We start from the raw sequence: 21,884 nt of genomic DNA on the forward strand, positions 1-21,884 counted from the left end.
ATTAAAACAGCCGTGATAAATACAAATATTCACCCGAGTGTCAAATTTTTGCTATTGTTTATCACCCGATAGGCATTAAAAGGTGTGACATTTCAAAACGTTTTTATCATGTTCTGATTTATTTTTTTATTTTACATCAGGAAAAAAAAAATGAAAGGCTTTTCCGCTGCGGTCCTCCAACGCTTTTGTTATTGTGAGCAAAACAAACTGAGGCAGCTTCAATAAAACGAGCTCAGACAGGAAAAGCCTAATGAGCGTGATAAATTGGCTCGGTGGCACAAATAGCCAGAGAAGAAAAAACGCTGGTGTCCCATTCAGACACAAAACAATTAAGTTTGGATTCATAAAGAGCACATTTTCATATTAACAACCAGACCACCATGTTATACCATGTTGTGTGACTCACTGTAAACCAGCGTCTCTAGATTTTTCACGATTTGCTGCTCAGATATTTGAGATGACGAAACGAGCCAACTCGTGCTCCTCTTTCAAAAAGAGGAGCTCAGACATGCTGGCCTCAAAACAAAGACACAGAACCTGCCTTTGTTTTCCAGAACCTCTACGTACACTGTGTGTGTTTTTTACCCCTTGGTGGAATCTGGCGATGAACGAACACCATAAACTACGACTAAATATAGACGCACGTTCATTTGGAAGGTATCCGATGACAGCAAACAGAGAAAGGACAAAGATCACTCTCAGGTGTACAGGTGTAAAAAAAGGTGAGGCAGACCAGAAAGAGGTGACGGGGCGTGTCGGAGGAGACGTTGCGTAAAGCTGACTTTTGATGCCCCATCACGGGAGGCATTTCTGAGAAGAGCTGCATATAAAGCCGTATACTTCCATTCCTTCCTGCAATATCTCACAGTAAAAGTACAATTAACACCTTCACAAACACCTGCACTACCATTTTACTGTTTAGGACTAAAGAGAATATGAGCATTTCCATCTACGTATATGCCTAAGAGACGTCACAGGCACAAATGTAAACCGTGGCAAATAAAATTTGCATTTAACAAATCAGGACCATAGCAGAGCACATCTGTTTTATTATTAGGGGGTTGAAGCAACAATGTTTGATGCAATTCTAGCAATTTATTAAGGTGTCCTCTGCCAATTTTATAAAAAAAAGAAAAAAAAAGAAAAAGGGGACCAGAATCGGCAAATTAGACCACACAGAAAACAGGAATAATCAATAATCAATGCTGCTCCAATAAGTAGACATGAGGTTGAGGAGTTTTGTTATTTTCTTAGTATTTGATCTTCTATCACCGGTTCAAAGGCAATAAACTGGTAAGATGTCTGGTTTTGATCACTGCTTATTTGACTGGTGCATCAAAAAGTAAAACAAAAATAATACGTCTAAAGGGATAAGATGGAGCCATATGAAAACTAGTATAAAAATTTAAATTTAATTCAAAAATTTAAATGTCTATGTTTTTCAGTCAGAATAATTTCTAAAGCGGCGACAGGTTTTAAAATGTATTAAAAATACACATAAACAACCATTAAGGGCAATAGTCTGAACTTCACGTAACTTTTTTAAGGTTTCTCGAAACAGCTTCGCGAGAACACTTCACGGACTTTCTGTAAACCCCACCTCTGACACTTGAACGCAACACCAAATCACAGCGGCGACTCGCGCTTTAATCCACAGGTGAGTTTTTTTGGTTTTTGTTTTATTTTTTGTTTTGTTTTGTTTGTTTTACCTCAGGCGGGCTGATGTTGAACGCGTCCGCTATCTTGGCGTACAGCTCCTTGACGTTGGTGAATCCCTCGATCCTGCCGGTGGGGCTGCCGTGCGCTAGCTGCGTGTGGAACACCAGCTTGGGCCGCAGGTTGGCAGGTGGAGGCGGCAGCCCGGCTCCGTTCACCGCGGACTTCCCCAGGCTGCCCGCACCTGCGTGTCCGCCGCTCACCTCCTCGTTCGCCACCAGGTGCTCCTTCGTCGCCTTGTTTTTCTTCTTCCAGGGTCCGTACGGCATGTTGGCTGTCGCTGCGTCGAGCCGCCCCGTTCACACAAGACGCTGAAAGGAGGCTGACCTGTGGAGCTCAGATCCCAGACGGTCGAGTTCGTCCTTAATTACTTCCTCCTTCCTCTCTTCCTTAATTCCTTCCCTCCCGACGACGACGCTTCTCGGCTCCTCACCTGCGCACAGACAAGTTCTGACTGTCTCCTTTAATAATAATTAAAAAAAAAGTTACACCGCGGTTTTGCAAATAAACTCACACGAAATGCTCAACAGGTGAACCTGCGGACTGCTGCGCCAGTCCTCGGCCGACAATAGCTTCTCTGTTTGTGCATCAGGCGTGTTGCGCGACGCAGGCGCAGTGGGAAGAGCCCAGGATCAGGAGGGCAGTGCCAACAGTGCACCTGTGCGCCACCAGGGACTGCGTCCACCTCAAAACAATTAGGGAAAGACAGAACAACACAATGTGGACTAACGTTTTTACACGGTTTTGACAGAACATAGTTCAAATGAATTAAACTTTATTTATATATAGCCAATTCATGAAACATGGCATCTCAAGGCACTTTCCAAAGTCAAATTCAATCAGATTATACAGATTGGTCAAAAAAGTTTCCTCTCTAAGGAAACCCAGTAGGTTGCATCAAGTCTCTCCAAGCAGCATTCACTCCTCCTGAAAGAGCGTAGAGCCACAGTGGACAGTCATCTGCATTGATGATGGCTTTGCAGCAATCCCTCATACTGAGCAAGCATGAAGTGACAGTGGAGAGGAAAACTCCCCCTTTAACAGGAAGGAAAACCTCCAGCAGAACCAGAACCAGGCTCAGTGTGAACGCTCATCTGCCTCGACCGACTGGGGGTTAGAGAACATAGCAGAGTAGATAGATTATGTAGCTCATAATTCAATTATTACTTTTTAACAAGTTGCTTTCGTTTCTCTCCAGGCATTAACGTTTAACATCTTCAAAACCAAGATAGGTTTATAGCAGGTTCGTCTCCATAAATTGAGTCCTTACACAGAAGCAGGCAGGTGCACAGACTGACCCCCTAATGGGGCCCTTTTGTCCTAATAAAATACTTTTTTTTTTTTTTAAATGCGTAATACATATTGTTTTCATAGCCTTTTGATCAGCTGTTTACTGACTTTTGTCCGGTTTAATGACAATGACAAGAGAGCGGGACAGGGAATTTAAAGACTGCTTTACAAATTAGACCTGTTAACCAGTTTTTATTTTTTCTAAAAATCCTAATTATTCTGATGTGAAAACAAGGAAGAAAAAAAACATGACCGCACTGTTGTTGTTTTTTTTTAGCTGAATGTCAAGAAGCTCTCACAAAAAAGTGTTGAAAATAGAAACAAACATACAATATTTTATAATTACAGCATTGTGGTCAAAACTCGGTCCTGTGTATGAAACATCACCTTAAACGTGACTTCAACAAGATTTTGGTGGATAGTTAACATTACAAACTAATGCACGCCATGTAAGAGGTAAACATAATACTTTATGATATAGAGTAGCTTACATGTTATTAATATATGCTGGTGAATTATTATTAATATAGTAATGGGGCCAAACCTTAAATTAACTACCGCCTCGCCTCTTTTGTAAATGGTTGTATTTTATAGACTGTATTGGACGCTTTATTTTATTTAATTTTCTCAGAGCAAATTATAATTGGTTTTAAGTCAGAATATATTTTTCTGATTATTTAATATATTGTTTGATTAAAACGTAGGCACAATATGGCCCTGTTCTGTCTGATTTTGCTTATTAATTTGTCTGTTTAATTCAATATTTTGATTTACCCAGTTTGATTAGAAGTGTATTGATTGTGCTAACAATAATAAGTATGTAAGTTAAGTATCCTACCATGGTTTTTTTTAATTGATGAGTAAATTTGGTGATGGTGGCTCTTTTTTGAGGCTTGAGCACCTAACCCAACAATGTCTGTGAGGGATATAGAATGTCAATTTCTGTTCATTAAGATCATTATAGCTTCCAACTACTGAAAACCCCAAATCCCCCTGCTAAGGAAATGACAGAAATAAATTAGATATGTATGAAAAATTATTATGGCAACATCTGCTGCCTGGCAGATGTCCAACAGTGCCTTGCAAAAGTATTCCTGCCCATTTTTGACACCCAAAACCGCAGTTAAATTTTTTTTATCTTATTGTATATGATGGATCTGCACAAACTAGTCTAAGTTGCTGAAGTGAAATGTGAAAAATGTAAAATATAAGATTAAAAAAAAAAAATTGGCATGTGCATATGTATCCACCCCCTTTGCCGTGAAAGCCCTAAAAAGATCTGTTGTAACCAGTTACTTTCAAAAGTCACAAAATAAGTGAAATGTATTTATACTAAAAGATCTATTAGTATAAATACGTTTTTTTTTCTCTAAAAGGACCCAGAAGCTACAACAGCTCCAAGAGGTGCAGAACGATAAATACCAAGGAGTTTTCCAAACAAGTCAGGGACAATGTTGTTGAGAAGTACAAGTCAGGGAAAATACAGAAAATCATAGAAAAACATACGTATGTTTTATATGGAGGAAGGTGCTCTGGTCTGATGACAATGAAACTGAACTTTTCAACCTCAAAGGAAAACGCTGACCGTAGCAAAAACCAACACATCCCATCCCCAAGAACACCATCCCACGGGGAAACACGGTGGTGGCAGCATCACGCCGTTGGGATGGTTTTCAGCAGCAGGGGCTGGGGAGCTGATCCAAGTCTACGGAAAGATGGATGGTGCTAAATACAGGGATGTTCTTCAGCAGAACCTGTCGGTCTGCCTGTGATTTGATACCGGGGACGTTCACTTTCCAGCAGGACAGAGACCCGAAGCAAACTGCTAAAGGAACACTGGAGTGGTTTAAGGGGGGATAATTAAATGTGTTGGAACGGCCTAGTCAAAGTCCAGACCTCAATCCAATTGAGCTGCAGATTTCTCTTTCCAGCAGGACTCTGTACCGGCCCGCGCAGGTTCCAAGATCAATTAGTTGTTGTTTTTTTAAGTGCAATTATTCACAACTAAAAGTTGCAATGTTTTTATCCCCTTAAAACACAGGGATTATATTTGTTTTCACCGAAATAATAATAATAATAATAATAATAATAATAATAATAATAATAACAAAACAGCTTTGGCTACATTGGCTACATTCGCAAAGTGATTGAAAATTTGGGAAAACTTGAAATGCCGGGTTTATAAGCAGTTTAAAATTATTTTTTTATTTAGGAGTGTAGTGACATGGTGAGGAGGAACTTAAAGTCATCTATTTTCATTGGCTTTTGATCCACCTTTATATGTCTTCTTGTATATGTGTTGCTAATATTTGCATATGATGTCTTTTCAGCATGATAAAAATGAAATGGGTCAGGCAACCTGTTAGGATGCCTCCTGGAAGTCTCCCTTTGAAGGTTTTGAAGGAGCTTTCCACCAGGGAGGAGACCATGAGACAGACCGAGGAATCTCCGAAGATAGGTCTAGCCTTAGGAAAGCCCTGTTATATATATATATATATATATATATATATATATATATATATATATATATATATATATATATATATATATATATATATATAGTTTTTTTTTCTGAAAGGAAATATATATATATATATATATTTCCTGATTATACAATATAGATTTTTGTATAATCAGATTATACAATGCTGCACTATAACTGTAACCATAACTGTAATTATAACTGTAACCACAACTGTAACTATAACTGCAACTGTAATAACCAACGTTCAATAACTGTGCAATAATCCTGAAAGAAGTGACTTCTGCTGCTATTACACCTGAATATGTGTCAATGCACATGTACAGTATATAAGTCACCGTGAATGTACATAAGACATCCTCTGCCTTATTTCTATTTTGTATTTCTATTTTTATTTTCTTATCTACTTCTTTTTTATCCACTGTATAAACGGGGACACACTGTATATACCTGATGCACCTTGTCCCACTTGGCACCTTCTTCTGATTACTGACCCGATGGGACATGTGAATTTCTCCAATGTGAGATCAATAAAGCCTATCCTATCCTATCCTATAGATACAGACAGACAGATAGATAGATAGATAGATAGATAGATAGATAGATAGATAGATAGATAGATAGATAGATAGATAGATAGATAGATAGATAGATAGATAGATAGATAGATAGATAAAATAAAATGGGGACGTGTGATTTAAAAAGTCAGTGCTCAGACCACCTCATGTGTCGATGCAATCCTGAGTTTTGCGATTGTTCCACCAATCAGCTGACTGAAAAGCCGTGATCATAAATGCACCACTTTGTGATTTTCAGTGAATTCTGCCCCGTCAGACATGGTGGTTTTATTAAGAGAGGACTACCGGCTGGAAAACTCCCACGTTGAGCAGGTGTGTTTACACTCTACCCTCCCTTGGATGCTGGTGACTCAGGAATTGCACAAATCGCCAACACATGCTGATCCACGCGCAAAGAATTTAAAAGACAAGACGCATGACTGGATGCAAATATTTGCCATACCTAGATGGATAGATTTTTCTTTGCCTGGTTGTGAGTGAGGTGGCGTCCCCTGGTGGGAAAACATAAACGCCTCCGGTGTTTGGCAGCTGAACATGAGCAGCTGAGGGCAGGACAGCTATATTTACACCCATCCTAATCAACATAGTAACTTTATAACTGCACATTTCAGCCAAGACATCTTTAATGTTGACCTTTTCACATTGAAAAAGTTAACTTTGGGTCTTACAACATCAGAAAATTCACATTTGACTATCAAAATATAGCTTTGATAACATTTATGTTCCATTTTTGTCATATATAACTAGATTTCATGTACATTTTTTTTGCAATAGTGCTACGCAGACTATAAATATTCCTAAACAGAGTTCAGAAGCGATCATAATCAGTAGACAGCTTATTTCATAGAGAAGCATTCTCTGGATTGTTTAGGCGAAAACGTTTTTGTTTTTCTTTTATATTCAAGTCTTGAATGTAAAGGTCCAAAAATGTGTCAAACAAATATCCAAAACTGAACTAAGTAACTAGCACCACAAATAGCAGGAGAACCTCTGGTCTAACACTTGACCCAACTTACAATAAAAAGAGATTTAACATTTTTTAGAAAGTCCCTAATCAGTTCCAGGAGAAAAATCTAAATGTTCGGTTCAGTACAAAAGTTTTCCCCAGGCCTCGCTGGGATTTCTTTTTGGCAGCTATTTCCAACCAGCTTACATAAAGCGTGTAGTTTCACATAACAGTCAGAGCTCAAGCAGTCTCTCACTTGCACTTGTATCAGCTTGGCAGCATGCACGATATCTATAAAAAAAACAAAAAAAAAAACAACAACAACAAATAGCTCTAAATTAGAGGCCGTAACATTCATCGGCTGGGGGTCCATCTGTGCACTGTCAGGACTGTCCTTGTGGGAAAAGTGGCTGTTGATCAAAAGGGAACCGCCGTCAGGCTGTCCTTGTTCAGTCCTCGTCTCCCCTTGTCCTATGTTGGCAAGTGCCGTTTCAGCACGTCCTTGGCGTTCCCGGGCAACGTTTCCGGAAAGTTCACGTCGAACTCCACCACCAGGTCGCCTCTCTGCTCGGGATTTTTGGGCAACGGGAGGCCCTGTCCGGCCACGATCTTCCTCATGCCAGGCTTGATGACGTCCGTGATCTTCATGTGAGACGTCTTCCCGTCTATGGAGGACACGGTGACCGAGCATCCGCACAAAGACTGCAAAGACAGGGATATTAGTGAGGATCAGGAGCAGACTACCCAGCCCCCGCACGATCTAGAGCTGACAGGAATAAGCTCGAAAAAAAGACACCATAAGATTACATAATCGATCCATGACTCCACCTTGAAGAACATTTCAACCATGAGCTGATGCCAGAGCTCAGCAACAGGGACGTCCAACTGCAGTCATCGAGGGTCGATATCTTGCACGTTTTAGATGTGTCTCTGCTCCAACACAGCTGATCCAGCTGGCTAAAGGCTCCTCATCATGTCAGGCCATTGTGCCGGGGGCCTCCTAATGACTGATCCATTTGATTCAGATGTGCTGAACTACTAGAGAAACATCTAAAACATGCAGAACAATCACCGAGACTGATTCACTGCTCCGCAGGGAGGTAACATAATGGATCCTGGCAAAGCTAATGGACATTTGTCAAGCTGTATAACAACGGTACAGAGCACACTAATGGCTGAAGGACTAAAAAGAGAACTCATGAAAAGGGTAAAGGTAGCTGTTCTTTTTACATTTGTATTGTTTACTGTAAAATTCTTACTGTTGTGTTTTTAGGTAGACAATTTTAAGATCTGTCCAGGCACAACAGATGAAAAAAATAGCCTTTTGGCTAATTCTGGTGCATTTGCAGGAATGCTAATTAATGTACACTGTCCCTGTCAAATAAAATTAATAAAAAAAAAAAGATATTTTACAGGCAGAAAACAGTTGAAATGTATGAAACAAAAAAAATAAATTACAACCTCCTTTAATTTTTTAAAGCATTTTAGTAATCTATTAAAACTTTTGACACGATGCATGATACATACGATTATATGGATGATGATTTAGCATTAATAACGGTTCATGCTTAAAGCTTGGCACTCTCTCCAGCTTTAGACAGAAAACAGACCGTTTCCTTTACCAATAAAAGTCCTCTGTAACAGGAATATGTTGAGTAGTTGGGTGGCGGATTATTGGCAACATTTAAAAAAGGATGGATGAGGACTTTTTCTTCAAATATCATCCACGCAGAAAACACAGGTGACCTCTGTGAAAGTAAACAAATTGATTGGATTAAGTTTCTCCCCAACAAAAAATGTGGGTCTCTGTTGGAAATGCTTTTCGTCCTGAGATTAGGAGAATCTAGTTTTAAGAGAAAAAGCAACCTAAGGCTGAGGTATGAGGTTCAGGCCATGGTGGCGACAGATTCCCTGAGCAGAGTTAGCAGTCTGAGGCAGCTGTAGGTGTTGTTTGTATGCTTGTCAGATAATTTATTTTATTTTAAACTGTCACTTGTCAGTATAGACCAGCTTTTATCCATAAATTGCATTAAAACAATAAAAACTATATCTTCAAATCTGCTACTTCATGCTTATCCATGAAAATTATCTGTATGACCAGTTCTTTTTCAGTGTCAGAGCTAAAAGAAGGCGAGAACATTTGACTGCAGCAACCGTCTGAAAATTTTAACTTGACTTCCATCCACCGCATTTTGGTTTGAAATTACTTTTCTTTCAAAACACACAGACACACGCACTCCAGTTGCCTTTATTTCACAGTCACCAGACAGGAATTGGGTGGAGAGAGAAGATGGGCAGCAAAGGTGTCAGGATTCAAACCCGGGACAGGTGTGTTGAGGACTAAGGCCTCCAATCATGGGTCACGCGCTCTACCACTGCACCGCCACCACGGCCCTCAAATGAATTTTTAGGGTGAAACGACATGTTTTGGAGAAAAAAAAAAATTATTTATAGAATAGGACAGACGGCATCTCATGACTAAGAAAGGGAATGATTATGTGGAGAAAAGTGAGAATTGCATACTCACTGCATGGCAAAGCTGTTGCGGGAAATGTGAGTAGTGAAGCTGGTCAGAACCAGGACAGAAATGTCCACATCTGTCTGAATGCTGCCAGAATTTGCCTTTTTTTTAATTAGACTATTTATTATTGTGGTTAGTTACAGAAAGACCGGGCTCACCACAGAGAGCTTTTAAACCCATCTATTGTCAGGTATTGAAGTGGAGTTGGACTTAAACACAGACAAGATGATGGCAAGAATCATTCTGAAGTGAGTTTTTCAACAAATTTACAAGAGCCCAACTAGAAACATGAGAGGAACAGTGAGCACGCTGTCGAGGAACGCGTGTAGAAAAACAGTGTTACAAGAGGAACTTAGTAGCCAAACGATAAGAGGATCTGACAGAAACTGGCAGGCTTGTAACCACTCGGGATGGTGATCAGTGTCATGGAACCAGGTGAGTCCATTTGATGGATTAAAATGTGTCCGTGTAGGGGAGTAATCTAAGACAACTGAGGGAGAAGGCCTGGGAAAATAACATTAAACAAATAAACTGGGAAAATACTGGCATCAGGAAAACTAACCGAACACCAGAAAACTGTAAATATAATTAAACGTTGAATGGAGAGACAATAATAGCACAAAACTGTGAATCAAAATGACTAACTCAGGATCATAGCATCAATTGGGTGCCAGTTTATTAGGTCTCCAATGTCTGCTTTTCTCAATCATTTCTCCTGACTTCCTCCCCTTACTTGAATAAATCAACATATTACTTTCAATAATAAAGGGACTTATATTTCAAAGATTCAAATCACCTTTAGCAGTCTTGGCTGCCATCTGGTTGCTTTTTGACTTTTTTTTTAACACATTTGAAATATTTTGTAAACAAAGCTGCTGGAGACAATTGAAAAGGCAAAATCGTAAGAGTGATTAAATGCACCGGTTAAAAATGGTTTTAAAGTAAATACATCTGCGGTAAACATATCAGCCTGTCTAGTATTTTTATTTGTAGATTAAGAAACAAATTAAAATTAAACAATTGGTGTCTATAGATCTAAAACAAAAGCCATTTGCATCTCGCTGGTAACAAAACTCTAAGACTGTACCGGTCTGAGATTTCATCCAGCATGGCAGAAATAATGAATCCTTTGTTGTTGGGTAATTACCAGTTGCCTGATGTAATTTATCAACCTCCACTTACTGAGTTTATTTAAATGTATAATGATGGATATTTGATATTCTCTCATTAGAGCTTCCCGGCTTGTATTAAAAACCAACAAAGATATCATAGCAGCATTCAACCTTCCTGCTGCTTTAAACCCAGACGACGGGATTTACTTTAAGCTTTCAAATGTAAAAGAGTCAAAGTATACTAGGCTCTAAATTACTCTTTCTGGATGATGAGGTGTCATTATGGGGAAAACATTTTTAATTACTTTTTAATACAATCACGGTGATAACAACTACATATATCACCGTATTCAATAGCTTGCAAAAATCCCATTTAGCAGCAATATCTTGTTGTTTGACTTGGAAACTGGAAACATTTTGGCTCATTCTTCCTTATGACATCGCTGGCGTTCATTGAGGTTTTCATAAGTTTGTTTCTTATCAGCTCCTTTTCTCCACAGCATTTCAATCAGATCGATGCCTGAAATCTGACTGGACTGTTGTCACACCCCGATTCTTTTCTTTTTCCGCCTTTCTCCTGTGGAGGTGTTGCTGCATTTTGGACCATCATCCTGTTACTCTATCCAGTTTGGGTCAAGCTCCAGCAGTTAGACAGCGTTACATTAGACACTTAAAGAAGAGTTAACTGTCCCCTGGCTGCAAAAACAGCCCAAATCATCACCTTTCCACCGCCATGCCTGACTGTATTTTTTTTTTTTTTTTTTAGTTGAGCATTTCTACTTTGGTGGGTTCCGTCCCAAGAACATTGAATCCTCTTTTATTGTCATGATTTGGGTTTTTCTTTGCTTTGTTTTGGACCTTTCTGGCCTAATTAGTTTCCAACCTGTCACCACCCAATCAGCTCAGTCCAGTCACCAGTCAATTCGCTCAGATCAGCTCCACCTGCAGCCAGTAATTACTGCCAACTCTCCTCAAAAAATAAATAAAGCAGCTATTACATTTTTGAAGGAAACAGAATTATGTATAAGAATTTAGATTAAAGGGAGATACTCTGGTCCACACTCCAGCATAGTAGATGGCGATAATACATATTAACGTTAGATGTCTGCCGCCAGTAAAAATCACAAAGAAGAAGAAGAAGAAGAACTCATCCCTGCCAGATCGTCTTGCCTTGCCACACGTTCACTGCCGCCGTGGCGTTCCCGGTTTCTGTGCGCTCAGCCCGTTGGACTCTGAATCTCTGCCAGTGTTCAGCCCTCACTGACGTACGTTCCCAGGCCTGCGTGCTGCTCAGTTCTGCCCTGTTCTCTGAGATCCAGCTGCTTGCTCTGCCTTGTTCTGGTGGGTCGTCGGCCTGCACCTTCTACACCTGATCAGCTCCTGGCTTCATCATTCAGTCCAAGTCCGTCACTACCTGCTTCTTCGTCCCTGCCTGCCTCATCTGCCGTTATTCTGCAATAAACCTTTTAAAAACGAAGCTCAGATGTGCAACCCTAAATCCCTCTGCCATTTTCCTTTTGTTATAGACAAAAGGCTTTTGCGTGGTTATCCAAGAAATCCTACATTTTCAGTGTTTTTTCTAATAGTAGAGTGATGAACTCTAACATGTTAAAATATTAAATATTAAAAAGGGGCCTAGAGAGTGAGATGGAGCTGTTGGGTTTTATTGCATTCCTCTGATAGATGCACCGTTTAACCTTTGGGTGAAGTCGCTGGAAAGTCAATTAGTGTGTAGATTGGGGACAGTCTTAAATGTTTTCAACTTGTGACGGTAAAACTATGGAGTTTTAGTATGAAAATCATAAGTCTTGCCAGATCGATTGACGGCACTGGTTTATTTCCTAGGTCTGTCGCCCATGCCTTTCTGTCTCGGCTTTGTTTTAGCACAAAGTTATACTTTTATGCTCAAGACTATTGCTCCTTTTTCCACAAAAGTGACGAAACTAAATTAGTTTTCCCCAGCTGCTTGATTATCTTCTTGTCTTTTCCCCTCAACTGCTTCTCTGACAGGGTCTGAAGATTTAGCTCAGCATTAACGATAAAAGTTATACCAGTTGTAGGGCTGGGCGATATGGATTAAAAAATAAATCTCAGATTTTATCATACCAAATCCAATTAATCGATTTTTTTTCCTCCTTTTTGTTTCATAAAAAGAAATTAAAGAAATTATTTTAAAACCTTGCTTTTATGTCAAGCATTTCGTCAGGGAGTTGACCTGAATTCAAAGTGCAACTAAAAACAAGCTGTAAAACATGCTTGTAAAACAAGATGGCAGCCGTGATATTATGAACAATAAAAATATAACAAAACATTTGCTGCTAGTGGTATTACACATTGAGCTAAGAACAGGCTTCACTGCACTTGTGAACTTCAAACTAAGTTTAAAAAAAAAAGTAAATAAGTAAATGAAGTACCTCGTATTATGGTAAAAAAAAAAGTTTCTACTTAACAATATTTTGACAATACATTTGCCTAAACATATATTCAGCATCACATGCTGTTCTCTTTATGGAAACCCAATGAGTGTATTGGCAAAATAAAATCCAGATTTTCCAAAAATGAAATCTTAAAGAATTGTAAATTCGAATTAATCGATTAAATCGATTTATCGCCCAGCCCTAACCAGTTGTGTGTTTTTTTTGTTCTTCCCCTAAATCACAGCTATCAAAATCATACGAGCTTAAAAAACTCTCATAAGTCATTCTCCTGTAGCTGAAAAAGTGAGTCGAATTTTCATTGCGATTCCCCTGCATGAACTGTATCAAGCGCATCATATTTGCCACTGTTTGCATGTTGGGATCACTTTAAAAAAAAAAAAAAAAAAAAAAGAAAAGATGAAGAGGTGAGATCTAATACCAAGATCTGAGCAGAGTGGGAGGAACCGTAGAAGCACTTCTTACATCGTGTGCATGTGGGCAGCAGTCCCCCCCCCCCTCTGCAGAAACAGCTCCCGTTTATTAACGCTGACGATCTAGGTTGCATAATTGCAGAGCCAAAGCGTGAGAGTGTAAGCTCCGCGCATCGCTCATTCATCCGTCCTGTGAAGCTCTCCAGGGCAGACCACCTACGGTTGATCGATCATGACCCGGCTTGAAGAGCTTAAGTCGCAGCCTCACAGCCGAACGCTCTGAAACTGTGACTAACTCATCTCCGGCTGCTATTAATACGACTGCATTCAAGTCAAAAGTGCTGAAAATAGAAGTCATCTCACCTGTCTTAGGCTCACGCGAACTGGATACACAATGTTGGAGCCTTCCCTCCTGAAGTGAGGATGGGGTTTGTCCTTGATGACGAAAACGATGTCCGCCGGTATGGTGTTGGGCGACTCGTCTCCCTCCCTTGGGAACGTGATCTTGGTTCCCTCCTTCCAGCCCCGCTTGATCTCGATAGTGAGAATCTTATCCTCCGTCCGCATGGTCCTGCCGTCTGGATTCAGCCTCTTGCGGGAGATTTTCATCTTCTTGGTGCAGCCCTGGAAGACCTCCTCCAGGGTCACCCTCAGTTCGTGGATGATGGGCGGGTCCTGTTTCCGCCGCTGCTGCCCGCCGTGCCCGTCCCGCGGAAAGCCGTTCATGTTGAAGCTGGTGAAGGAGCCGAAAGGGTCGTTTCCGTCCACCTCCATGTCCTCGTCGTCTCTGCCGTTCGCCTTGCGGCCGAAGAACATCTCGAAGGGGTTGGAGCCGCCGAAGAAGGTGGCAAAGGTGGCGTGAGGGTCCCCGTGGAAGGTGTAGGTGAAGTTGGTACCTTGTCCGTCGGGGGCGGGTCCGTTTCCTCCCTTTAGGCCTGATGGACAGGAGGAGGGAATCTTTAAAACCTCACAGTGACAGGGATCGCCGTTTTTATTAATCATGCAGTTCATGGAATTAAACAAGCAACCCTTGATTACACAGTAGCAGAGATCTATTAACTAATTATAAGCCTAAGTTACAACCTCACATAATAACAGATTCCAGCTTTCTAATGGCATGTTCTTTCCAATTTTACTTCTAATGTCTGTTGCAGCAACAATCTTTAGTTAATAGCAACATATTAAAAAAAATCTCTGTCCGCAGCAACAGATTCCCAACCCCGAAGGGATATATATATATATATATATATATATATATATATATATATATATATATATATATATATATATATATATATATATATATATATATATATATATATACTGGGTGCGATTTGCTGGGGGGAATGGGGGGATTTATCCCCCCTCTGTTTGTGATGCCCCCCCCCCCTCTGGTCATTCATGTTTTATCCCTGGGGGATACATTCCTGCCCCATCTGATCTGAATATGTAATATTATGGATTTTTCAAAATTTATATTAATACATGTCTTGTGTCCTTCACATTTGTAAATGTTACGTTTTTTGTTTGTTTTTAAAGAGTATTATTACGTTTTCTCTAATGCCCACTCCCGAGTCCCAGCAGTAGATGGCGCAAGTTTAAAAACAATAGTGTAACCTACTGGATCTAGCTAGCTACCTGAAAGAGCACCTGCTAGCTAACCATTATTAATAAAACTTTTATTCATTATATATATATATATATATATATATATATATATATATATATATATATATATATATATATATATATATATATATATATATATATATATATATATATATATATATATATATATATATATATATATATATATATATATATATACACATACACATATACACTAATTCCAGGGGCTCCTAGGCTTGCCTTTGGGTCTCCTCTTAGTGGGATGTACCCAGTAAGGAAGGTGTGCTGGAAGCCTCCTGATTGGATGCCTCAATTTGTTGAGGCATCCAATCAGGAGGCCATTTGCGGCCCCTGGTCCACAGCTGAAAAATGGCACAAATTTGGTGCACTGGTGCAGGCAAGGATTGCAGATTTTGTTCAGATATTGTGGATTTAGTTTATTGAGCAGCAGGTAGTTTCCATTTGTAAATAAAAAAATATACTGTCATTTTTTGAGGTCCAACTGCAAAAGGCAGCTAGAGAGTTGACGGGTGCAGCACCTGTATCTGAAAATGTTCGATCTCATAGCATCTGAAGGAAGACTCTACTTCATGAATATACTTTGTACTTTTGATATTTACATTGTTAATTTTCGTCTTTTGAGTACCCCAGGGTATTGATGCTGACTGCTGCTCAATGTCAAAGAATAGGGGAACTTCGATTTTTCGCACATGGTTTGACTAAATGGCGCTTGAACACTGCAGAGTTTTTAAAATCTCCTCTTTAGAAAACAGCTTTCAAGTATCTCTTCTCTTTTTTTTATCAAAAGCTCGGTTTACGTGACGATAGGAGCAGCAAACCGGAACAAAAAGCCTCTGTTTATGTTAGTTTCTTTTGCAAACTTGGGTTACTTTGAACAGGACCCCGTAGTTAGAATGACTGGCGTCATCCTGAGCTACATGCCTGTGCAAACTCAGTTATCCATAAACATGGACGAACATTCTTCTGCACACTTTTTTTTTTTTAATGTTTTTCTCCTGCATTGTTCTTATCACTGCTGCGCTTTATAACGTAATGTTATCTTATTCCAACTGCGATCTCATTACACTGTCGTAAGCTGTATGCAACGAAATGTCGTTTTGTATACACTCCGTGCACACAAAATGACAATAAAGTTTGTCTAAGTCAAAGTATAGCAACAACAAGCAGACTTAAATAGGAGGAAGCCAGACTTTTGCTCAGTTTTTCTGAGTTTGAAAAACTTTTCTAGTACACGCCACCAGAATTGACAAAGACTCCTGGATACGTGTCAAAACATTTTCAGAAAAACTGAGCGAAAGTCTGGTTGCCTGTTTGCTGTCACTCTGAGCTACAGTATTTCTAATTATGCTGCTATGAGCTTTCTTAGCTGGTCTGACCGATTTTCCTTGCTCTGTCATTTTCTCCTACTGCTCTCCGTTTAAACATTTGCTTTTATTCCCAAGATTATGGTTGCATTCCATTTGCCTTGGAAAACGAAAATAGGAGCTGGGAATGGGGTAAATCAGAATAATAAAGCGTTTCAGTTAATACAGTCGTGTGAAGTCGGGATTCCAAAATAAAAGCAAAAAAAAAACACATGTCAGGATTCCAATTTGGCAACAACCAGGAAAGCTGTTGTGTTTTTTCATAGTGCCTCTTATAAATGTCCGATAAAGTCGTACTTCACACATGCAAACTGGGGTGCCACTAGGAGGTTTGGGCACCTATGGTTAAAAAATCTAAATCATTCCAAAAGCTCATAAATTTTCATTTTTGGGGCCCTGGTCAGTGGGGGAATGGGGGCGGGGGGGCCCTTGGAATTGTAACATGGATTTTAGACACACAACTGTGTCTTGTAAAATAAACGTGTTTTATCACCACTTACTGTTGTTGATGCGAGAAGCTGCCATATTGGATCGGATCATCAGCCTTAAATGAAAATTCTGATGCTTTCCGAGGGGAAAGTCCTACAATAGCGACCGTTACAGATGATTTTCCGATTTTTCTCTAGGGGGCGTTATTACAGCGCGCCATTACTGTTCACAGCTAGGAAGTGCAAGTGAGAGCAATATGCAGGTATGGCCGACAGGATTTTAGAAGCGCCTCCGTCCTTAAAATCAGACGTTTGGGCACATTTTTGGTTTCTGTGATACGTTAAATGCATTGAACCAAATGCACTTTATTTTCCTGTTAATATATCAGTGTTCGATAAATTGAACACAATAAGATTTGACTGTTTTTGTAGATTGAATGACTTTGAGCATTAATTTGAAAGTAATAAATATTAATATTGGAGTCAAATCAAATCAAGCTGAGCTATATCGAGAATCCTACATCATACCCAGCCCTTTCTATATATATATATATATATATATATATATATATATATATATATATATATATATATATATATATATATATATATATATATATATATATATAGATAGATAGATAGATAGATAGATAGATAGATAGATAGATAGATAGGAGATTTAAACACTCAACCCATTTGGACCAGGGTTAGACACCTGGGTTGTACAAATAGGTTGGAAATGATTTATTGCAACAAAGATATCACAGATAAGCATCCATGTCATCAGTAAAGTAGCCACAGTCATTTCTTTTGTTTTGCTTGGCTTAAAGAGACAAAATTATTACTGACAAAAATATTATGCTCTGTATTTGCAGCCATTTACTTCACACCTTTTCCTGCAATCTTCAGGACCCAGTGATGGCCAAACAGAACCAGATGGTTTCAATTTTTCACCCACAGCCACCTGGATTGACATTTATGTTATGTCAGTTTTTTTATTTATTGTTATTTTTGCACACATTGCTCAGTTATTACAGAATTCTTTAGCTTTCACTTTTTTTTGACTAAACTGATGTTCTTCTGTGCCATAATCCCTCTTAATGTGAGAATGGAGGGCAGACATTTTGAAGGGGTTTCATGCATCTGATAACCTGGTGCAATGTGACCATCGCTATAATTAATTGCATCTAAAATTATGATCATGATGATCATGACCGGCAGCTTCCAGGCCTTGCTGCTTGCTGAGACTTGAACCAAAGCCAGCTGTCGTTTACAGCCAGAAATTCAGCTCTGTGGTTTGACAAGTAGGCAACAAAAAGCCTAAAAAAAAAAATCATACATTACCTTCTTCTCCATACTGATCATAAATTTCCCTTTTCTTCGGGTCGCTCAGGACTTCATACGCCTCGGCGATTTCCTTGAATTTCTCCTCGGCGGCTGCGGACTTGTTTTTGTCAGGATGCCATTTCAGCGCCTGCTTTCTGTAGGCTTTCTTCAGGTCCTCCTCTGTGGCTCCTTTGGAGATCCCCAGTGTCTTGTAGTAGTCTCTACCCATTTTTTAGTGTAGGAAATAATGATTATTGGTTAAAAAAACAAAACAAAAAAAACAGAAATAGCCGCTCGGGAGGAGCGCCGGCCCCGGCTCTGTCAGACGGATGGCGGTGAGCAGCGGAGAGAAGAAATACAGAAGTGGATGAGGGGCTTTGGGCTTCATGCAGCGCTGAGGATCTTCTGCTGTTTCATCTGAGGCTGGATGACCCTCTTTAAATAGACCACAGCTCCCTCCCCTGCAGAGACAGCCATGCAATCAAGCTGCAGGCACTTCACTATTCTGCTTCCGGTTGGACGTCAAGACGTTTTCATCCACGTATTTCTAACTTATATTGATTAGTATAAACAAATAATAGAAACTTTTAAATATAAGGCTTTTGTGGAAAATTGTATTGGCGTGTGGTAGCCTGTTGTTATTATTATTATTATTATTATTATTATTATTATTATTATTATTATTATTATTATTATTATTATTATTATTATTATTATTATAGTATATAATACTATATTATTATAGTAGTAGTAGCAGTATTAATGTTGATACAAAAATAAAATAAAATATTATGTATTAGGCCTAAACCTGTATCACGTGGTATAATAATATTAATTAACTTTTTCTTTGCTACTTTTCTCCTCTATTTTGGTCACATTATATAATAGGTTTGCTATGTTAAACTATTTATTGTTCTAGCTATGAATTGATTTCTTTCTACTTTATCTGCTTCTAAACATTAAATCATATTTTTGCTTTATAGCTTTCTTTTGTAGTTTTTCCAAGTCTTTTGTTAACAGAATCTGTTGTTTTTCTTTTGGACATTTAGGTTGTTGTTTTTTTTAGGTCGCTTGCTTTATCAAAAAATGAAAATAATTGCAGGAGGTAAATGCTCTCTGTTTTGTTTTCGGATCTTCTATTTCTATTTGTCTTATTAATTTTGTTTGTTTAGAACAAAATAGATTTGTTAAATTAATCTATGCTTTGAACTACATTTTTCATTTTTTACTGATTAATCAATAAAATAAATGTATGTATCGCAAACAATGTACTAATTTAACTATGTTAATATGTCTAAACATTTGACAAATGCTGATTATTTAACTCGTTTTAATGTGAGAAAAACTTAATCTGCCCTTATTATTTAGATTTCACACATAATTTTTCAAACAAGGCAGCTTTTATTTTGAAAGACTGTTTCCGGTGTGGTTGAGTCCAGCTGGACCTGTCTGTCCATGGGAGTCAGCGGCTGTTTCTAGAAAACAAATGCTGAGCCTCGTCATTTTCTAAATGGGGCTGCTTTACACATGCCGCCGGAGGTGAGAGGTGAACGAAAAAAGCCCCCGCGCGTCACGTTTTACCTGCATGACGTCATCCTGGAAAACTCACACCGCTCGCTCCGCCCCTTTCCCAATCTCACTGGCTGTCAGAAAACAGCATGTGAACACAGTAGCCTGCTTGGATAAAAAAAATCTTCAATTTGTTCAGACTCTCTCAACAAGGTTGACACAACAAAACCATATGGTGTAAATCATATGGTGCAATTATTCTTAAACGAACCATATATATATATATATATATATATATATATATATATATATATATATATATATATATATATATATATATATATATATATATATATATGAGAGAGAGAGAGTGAGAGAGAGAGAGAGAGAGAGAGAGAGAGAGAAAGGTTCATGTAAGTCCATCTTATTGGCAGGAATAATTTTGTTTTGTTTAGTGTCCCAGTTGTGTTCTGGAAGCTCAAAACAGAGATCTGATTGATCATCGGCTCATTTTAAATTTCTACCTGTCAAATCTGAAAATTATGAACTTCAAGAGGAGTTAAAAACAAGATGGAGGTGGTCCTCCAACTATTCCTGGGTTTCTCCTGAAGTTAAAGATCTACACAGAGGCCGTTTAAACTCTACGAGCGAGACGTTGTATAACTTGTTTGCAGCCATCTGCCGTGGCAGAAGCATCAGAGTCAGTGACTCAAAGCAAATGAGCAAACTGATAAAAGAGTAAGAGTGTGAGGAACATTGTTAAAAGAAGAATATGGCAGAAGCTGCTCAGCATCGTGGACAACACTGCACGCACTCTGCAGCATGTTAAAGCACCAGAGTCACCTCAGCAACTTCATCCAATCAGCAGAGACGCTGCAGGAAGAAATTAATGCCCTACCTGCCCTGATTGCATGGTCCGTCCGTCCGTCCGTCCCTGCCTGATTGATCAGGGCAATCAGGCAGACCGTTAACCTGCAGAAATTTGGACTCTGAACTGCTGAAGACACAAAATGGACACTGTAATTTACTGAAATTGACTGCATTTTACTGTGATTTTCCAAGCTGTATGCAAACAAAATTTAATTCTGTACGCACTCTGTGCATGCAGGATGACAAATAAAGTTGTCTAAGTCTAAGTCTAAGTCTAAGTCTAAGTCTCTAAGTCTAAAGTCAATCCCCCTGTCAGTTGTGGCAGATCACATCACACTGAGCCTGGTTCTGCTGTTGAAGGGGAGTTTTCCTCTCCACTGTCGCCATATGCATGACTTGTATGAGGGATTGCTGCAAAGTCAACGACACAATGCAAGCAACCGTCGCTCCAACGCTCATCCAGGAGGAGCGAATGATGCAAGTCAATGATTCGGTGCAATCTGCTGGGATTCCTTAAAATATTCAATAATAAATTGAACATGACTGCATTGTTTAGTAACAAGGATAAAATAGGAACATATCACTGACTTTGAAGATGTTGTACGGCGTTCCCTCGATAATGTGTTTCTGGAAATAATGTTGATGTTTGTTTTTTTTAACAAACTGATTTAAGATGACCTGTGTTGCTGACTGGCACTGTGTAACTAAACTGATTGGCACTGAATTGGATTCAAAGAAATACAAACACAACATATACACACTGAAAACAATCTATGACAAAACAGTACATGAGATGTATAAAGTTGCAAATAAACAGTAAATTATACAGGTGTAGTGTAATAAGGTGCATCTGTTGAAATTGTGGTCTTATGTGCAAAAGATAGAACAAGAAACCAAAGCATTGGTCTACGCAAAACCGCCCCAAATGTGTAAATAACTTTGTCAGGCAACTGCCTGCACATAAATATTGCACTTAGAGGGAAATGTGATAATTTAAGATAAATAATTTAATTTATCTTCAGAGTTCATTTCATGCGGCAGTGCTGTAACTTATATTTAAAAAAATTACCAATTACAGCAGACAACCAAATCCAAGCTATATTTCCCCGTTAGAAACATAATAATCACTTAATGAAAAGGTATTTTAAGAGCTCACATTTTGACGCAATCAAGAAAAAGAAAAACAATAATAAACATAATTCAAGTTGTGAATATGTAACGATAATTTAGGCTTTCGTTATTGG

General features: G+C 38.9%; 2 protein-coding genes across 3 annotated transcripts in view; both read right to left on the reverse strand.

The window, feature by feature from the left end:
* The window catches only part of gipc2 (GIPC PDZ domain containing family, member 2), a 30,420-nt gene extending 28,048 nt beyond the window's left edge, over positions 1–2,372 (reverse strand). Inside the window, exons 1-2 of one of the 2 annotated variants that reach the window (XM_012871314.3) lie at positions 2,231–2,372; positions 1,710–2,149 (exon numbers count right to left, since the gene is read on the reverse strand). In XM_012871314.3, coding sequence (XP_012726768.1) covers positions 1,710–1,985 — 276 coding nt within the window. In that variant the 5' untranslated portion in view covers positions 1,986–2,149; positions 2,231–2,372. The other variant, XM_036138521.1, reaches the window with a different exon arrangement.
* Positions 2,373–6,671: 4,299 nt separating this feature from the next.
* Positions 6,672–18,730, reverse strand: dnajb4 (DnaJ heat shock protein family (Hsp40) member B4). The gene is made up of 3 exons (XM_036138523.1): positions 18,280–18,730; positions 13,857–14,428; positions 6,672–7,714 (listed from the first exon to the last, which is right to left on the reverse strand). Exons 1-3 carry the CDS (start codon positions 18,488–18,490, stop codon positions 7,484–7,486), a joined length of 1,014 nt encoding a protein of 337 aa, XP_035994416.1. The 5' UTR covers positions 18,491–18,730; the 3' UTR covers positions 6,672–7,483.
* Positions 18,731–21,884: the final 3,154 nt, after the last annotated feature.

The sequence above is a fragment of the Fundulus heteroclitus genome, chromosome 6, assembly GCF_011125445.2.
Source record: "Fundulus heteroclitus isolate FHET01 chromosome 6, MU-UCD_Fhet_4.1, whole genome shotgun sequence".
In the NCBI taxonomy this organism is placed as follows: domain Eukaryota; kingdom Metazoa; phylum Chordata; class Actinopteri; order Cyprinodontiformes; family Fundulidae; genus Fundulus; species Fundulus heteroclitus.

Excerpts from the sequence above, each read along its gene's own strand:
- dnajb4 (XM_036138523.1), bottom strand. The coding sequence starts at position 18,490 with ATGGGTAGAGACTACTACAAGACACTGGGGATCTCCAAAGGAGCCACA. Across the intron at positions 14,429-18,279 it reads TGATCAGTATGGAGAAGAAG|GCCTAAAGGGAGGAAACGGA; the intron begins GTAATGTATGAT and ends CCTGTCCATCAG. Across the intron at positions 7,715-13,856 it reads TTCGCGTGAGCCTAAGACAG|TCTTTGTGCGGATGCTCGGT; the intron begins GTGAGATGACTT and ends CTGTCTTTGCAG.